At 35.5% G+C, this 5,774-nt stretch overlaps 1 protein-coding gene across 1 annotated transcript; it reads left to right on the top strand.

The window, feature by feature from the left end:
* Positions 1-12: 12 nt before the first annotated feature.
* On the top strand, positions 13-2,403 carry LOC132165562 (aspartic proteinase-like protein 1; the record flags this gene model as incomplete). Its single annotated transcript, XM_059576184.1, is given in 6 exon segments — positions 13-151; positions 227-297; positions 432-531; positions 1,411-1,471; positions 1,607-1,678; positions 1,974-2,403. Coding segments are annotated over 6 exon segments (691 nt in total), but the record flags the coding sequence as incomplete, so codon positions are not given.
* Positions 2,404-5,774: the final 3,371 nt, after the last annotated feature.

Here is a 5,774-nt window from a genome sequence, read left to right as displayed (position 1 = left end):
TTTTTTATTCAGCAAAACCTACATTGCTGGGGTGGAGGCTTGTTGTATTGGAAACTCTTGTATTAAACAGACAAGCTTCAGAGCACTGATTGATAGTGGGACATCATTTACATTTCTTCCAGATGAAGCATATGAAAAAATTGCGAAGGAGGTAACTTTTTTGTGCTTTTGAACAATGTAATGTATTTTCATTGTCAATGTCTAATGTGACTTTCACTTACAATAGTTTGACAGACATGTCAATGCTACAAGGTCTAGCTATGAAGGATCTCCTTGGAAGTATTGCTATAAGTCCAGGTGAATTTGCTTGATGTGATGAGTTTGAAGGCTACCCTCTTTCCTCTCTCTCTCTTTTCCCTCGCGAGTATGTTTGTGTGTGTGCCATGCATGTCAGTGTTATGCTGATGATCAGCTGGTTTTTCATGAAACAGTTCACAAGAGTTGCCCAAGGTTCCATCTGTGATACTCATGTTCCCATTGAACAACAGCTTTGTGGTTGACAATCCTGTTTTTATGGTCTATGCCAATCAGGTGGGTACAAATTAACATCTGAAAATTTTCAACTGGGTATGAGTTGTAGGGCTAAAGTGATTGGATTAAATTGCTAGAACTCTGACAGAAGCAAGCTTAGGTTTGAAGCTTTTATGTTGCTGTCAGAATTGCATTTGAAATTAGCACGAGAGAAAAAATCAAAAGTATGGGGAATGGTTTTAGAAGTACATTTTCATAACCTAAGAGATTTAAACAAGGATAAATGAGGAAATGATGGTGAAATCATGGTGCTCTTCTCTATAAAAGATTATCATATTAATCTCAGGGAAAAATTTAATAATTAAACCATATTACTTGTCATAACTAAGTCGAAAGTTCAAGCTACCTTTGAGAAAGAATTTTGTGCTAAGCTAGATTGAGCATCTGTCTTGAGGGCTAAATCCTCCAACACGAAGGTGAAACCCTATAACCCATTTATTTGTATTTTGAAGAAAAATAGTTTTATCAATGGGTAAAAAAACCAAGTCATATCATGGTGTAATTGTTAAATTGACTTGTAGATGATCATATACCAAAAGTGGCCTGGTAATATTATCTGTATCTAACAATTACTTTATCATGCGCAGTTATTAAGTTGGCCATTAGTTTATGAAAAACTTACAATGACTGCAACGGCTTGACGTTGAGCTGCTTTTGTTTATTTCTTTGTAGTTTGTATAATGAATCATATTGCGTTGTTGTCTTTATTGGGATTATGATCTATGTACTCACTGAAGTTTGGAGAGCACATTGGATTACACAAAAAAGTTTATGTAAATCTTTCAATTATATCTTCATATGGTGGATGCTTAAAAGTTCATAATAAAATCAATAGGAATTGGTGGTGCGGGATCTAAAATTGTGGCCGTTTTGGTGCAGGAAGTTGTTGGTTTTTGTTTAGCCATACAGCCAGCAGATGGAGATATTGGAATAATTGGACGTAAGTACACAACATAATCTGGTTGCAAAATGTGCAGTTTAATCCATTCTGCAAAAACACCTCCTCCACAAAAGAAGAAGAAGAAGATATTCCTCCTTTTATTCACATGTTCAAAAATATATTATTCTAATGCAGAGAACTTCATGACGGGATACCGGATGGTGTTTGATAGGGAAAATTTGAAGTTGGCCTGGTCTCCCTCAAATTGTGAGTTTTTTTTTTTTTTAATCTTTCAATCGATATTAAAGAGGGTTCCAATATTCCTAGTGTAATGTGGTTTGTAAGCAGAGGACCTTATGCAATGTGTTGGAAGCAGTCATTTCACTTGGAATGATGATGCCAACAGCTTCTTGTTTGCCTTGTCTGAAATATTCATTTGTATTTAATATTGGAGATTTGCCTAATTGGTTAAGTTGTTTCAACAGGCTGAATTTCAATTCAACTCGGACTCTCTTCTTGTTTCTTCTGTGTTGATGTGGAACTAACTAATTTGCTTGTGTAGGTCAAGATCTCAGTGATGGTAAGATTATGCCCCTTAACTCTCCTCCACACGGCACACCATCAAATCCATTGCCAACAAATGAGCAGCAGAGCACCCCTGGCGGCCATGCAGTTGCTCCTGCTGTTGCTGGAAGAGCTCCCTCCAAACCCTCAGCTGCCTCAAGTCAGCTCATTAGAGCTAGCTTCTCTTTGTTAAGATTGGTGCCTCAGCTGCTTCTACTTTTAAATATTATACCATCTCTGACTTGAAACCAGATACTGGCATCTTCTGATAGATCTTTAATTATTTAGGTAGTATTACATGTAAATCCTGGCTTTTTCTCCTCTTCTTCTTTCTGTCTTTCCTGGGGTTTTTTTTCTTTTCTTTTTTTTTCCTTCCGAAATATATAAATATGTAGCTGTTTGTCATCCAATGCCATCAATTTTTACCTTATGGGTCATTGGAGTAGTTGGGGATTGTGGAGACATCTTTTTGTATCTCTCTCTCTCTCTCTCTCTCTCTCTCTCTCAGTATATCAGGCGAGTACTTAGAGATAAATTCAACGTTGATGGTAGTGGGAGATAGCAATTCTCTTCAAACGGTAACAAGCTTTCTCTTCTCAGACAAAGATTTCCTTGTAGCGGAAATCAAACAATTAAAATTAAAAAATCAAGAATATTTATCATGAATGGTTTTAAGTACTAAAGTCTATTACATTTATTTATATCTTTATATAGAGAAAAGTTAAATTAAGGAAGATTACTTATACATTACTAAAAATACTTTTAAAACTCTTTAATGCAATCTAAAAGAATGCTAAACCACACTTATCTTGTTTACCAATTTTTTTTTATTGCCTCAAGAAAATCATTACCATCAAGAGTCCAAAAAAATAGAAAAAAAAAAAAAAAACAGAAGACCATACCGGCTGTGGAAAGACCTCTAAAACATTGACGATTGGAATATCAATCTTGTGAATCAAGTTAACTTAACATTATTAGAAAAAAAGAAGAAGTTAACTTAACATTCATTGCCGTACTACATTCATCATCAAAATTTATATAGTAGAGCAAAATCTTTCAATAAAATCATCATACCAGCTGTTTTTGCTACTATTAAATCACACTACTTTCTCATCACTATCAACCTAGATTTTTTCCCTCATGGATATTTTACATAAAATTAAAGACCTTTAAAATATTTACGTGGGTATTTTCGGAGTAATCCTAGGTGTTCTACTTGTGTCTTACTAAGAATAATGTGACTATTAAAATCACCATTGGGCTTTTGATTGATCATTATTAAATTTTGATCGAAGGGTGATTTTAATAACCACATCATTCTTAGTAGGATACAAGTAGGTCACATAGAATTACTCGTACTTTCGAATAAAAATAAAAAATTTGGATTGAACAATTTTGCCCTTCAAATAAAATTAACTGAATCCCCTCCCGTTCGAATGACAAGAGAGGATCCTTGCCAAAAATAAGACCGTACATATGCAAAATTGAAAATCTTTTAATCTAAAATATTCTCAAAAAACATTGAGTGAACTCGGCGGTGACAATCAAGTACCCACATCAGCAGGCACTCTCTCTATATGGAACCATACTTATGGATCCAGAAAAACTCAAACCGAGCCCAACCCAGTCAACAAAGCCCAAATAAAAAAGCCCATACTTCCATTAAATGTTGCTACTTTTACTTTGGGAAATTTGTTCTCTCTCTCATAAAACCATAAACCCTAGCCGACCAACAAACAAGAAGACGACGACGTCTAAACACTGAAACCCTCGCTCGTCGCTGTGTGTGTGAAATACAACCAGGTAAGCTACTAATCTGCTCGTGCTTTAGCCTAGTTCCTTTTGGCAGTGTATATTTAGTTATAACTTGTTTGGTTGATCTTGGCATTCGATTTTGTGCTTCAAAATTTGCTTTCCATGTCATCAAAATGGGAGCTTTTCGTCTCATATATTGCTCATAAATGTGTATCAGAACCCATCAACTGCTGGAGTTTATTATTTCTGCATATTGGGTTTGTCGTAGAGAGAGAAACCCATTTAGCTCCAAGATTAACAATTGTTTTGTCAAGCCAAGCAGGGGCGGAGCTTGGAGCTCGAATAACCCAATATTCGTATTGGCTCCGTTCGTTCTGCACCCACTTTAACTGGTTCAGTGGATAGTGTAACTCTCTGTGTAAAATTGTTTGATGGGTTGTTGCATATTTGCCTTTTTGAACGTGTATTAATTTAAGTCTTAGTTTGATCTTTTTCATTGAGCCTTATGTTAGGGACTATATTTACAACTTATCTCTCTGTTTCCACAGCCTCCGCCCAAAGTGATTCACATGGAGACCCAAAAGCAGTTCGAGATCGACTTTGGCAATCTCATGGCCTTCAATCCTCACCACACTTTCCCCTCCCTACCCTCCTCCAGGTTAGGCTTTAGTTTCACATATATAAATCCATAGATGTGTATGGGTATGTGTTTAGCTATGGGTTCCTGTTTTTCTATCAAGTGGTACAGTTATTAAACTTCTATGTGAAGGTTCTGATTCTGGGTTTTTGTTGTTGTTGTTGTTGGTTTTTTTTTTTTTGTTTTTAAATTTTTTATTTTATTTTTTGTTGTTGTTTTAGTATACCTAGGATTTGCTGTATTTTCTCTATTGTTGTGTAAAACTCATGCTTTCTATTATTAAATTCGTGGTTGATTTCAATGTTTATGTGAGAGAGGTTTTTTATTTTTTTATTACTTTTGACATTTTCTGAGGAAATTTTTGTTTCAGAAAGCTAAGATTTTTCAAAATTTAATTGAAAAAACACGCAGTAGAACATTCATTGAGATAAATATACTCATGGCATTGGCTTTTGTAGCTTTTTACATCTAGGATTTGAACACAGAAAGGGTATGCTATATATGAAGGTCTTATAAGAATGGTTCCAAGTAAGAGTAAGAAAAAGAAGCCAGAATATGAGGAAAGAAGCCTTCTATGCACAAATTCAATGGTAAAACGTATTACCTTTTGGTTCTAATGCCTCAAGGAATGTGCAGGGGGTGGAACTAGGACTTTTTGTGTTGGGGTCCAACCTTTAACGGTTGAACATTCCACCCTTGCCAATATGATACTATTCGAATTCTCTTCTTGCAATTCTTAACAACAATACCATTTTCTGCGGTGACAAGTTCTCATCAAAGATGAATCTGTACAAGAGAAAAGCAACCAATTCATACCATTGCAGGATTGCCAAATATGGCAACTTCAAATATATATAAAAAAACCCAAAACACAGTTAGGCCCAACTGACATAGAAAACCATCTCGGGCCCTTTTGCAAGTTTCATCCAGAAATAAGAAAAAGCTTTTGAAAATTCCAGAAACATATGTGAATATGGTCACTCGACTTATTTTTTTGAACCATAGTACTGCAAATTTAGACTACATATTCCGGAACTCAGGTTGATATGTCAAGTTGGCTTAATGCTAAAAAACTAAAGAAATTCCAACAAGTTCATGTTTTTATGGTGGACATTTCAAATAAACTCAAAATTCCTTAGTGGGTACTACACAAAAAGCTGCTCACGTGGTTTTCTGACCATCTATATAATAAATAAAGAAGACCCTGTTTACAGCAGTGTATTTTCAATTCACTGCTTCTAATTTGGAATACTCCATTAATTTTGAGGCTAGAGGCCATGGCTCTAGTAGGGTCAGCGGCAGGGTGGCGTAGGTTTTGCTTAATGAGCTTAGGGTTATTGTGGGTTATTATGGGGCATCAAGTTTCTTTAGGATTCTTTGGTTTCTAGGGTTTGCATAGGGTCTTTT

Source organism: Corylus avellana, chromosome ca11 (genome assembly GCF_901000735.1).
Source record: "Corylus avellana chromosome ca11, CavTom2PMs-1.0".
Classification (NCBI taxonomy): domain Eukaryota; kingdom Viridiplantae; phylum Streptophyta; class Magnoliopsida; order Fagales; family Betulaceae; genus Corylus; species Corylus avellana.
This window is presented reverse-complemented; position numbering and strand designations above follow the sequence as displayed.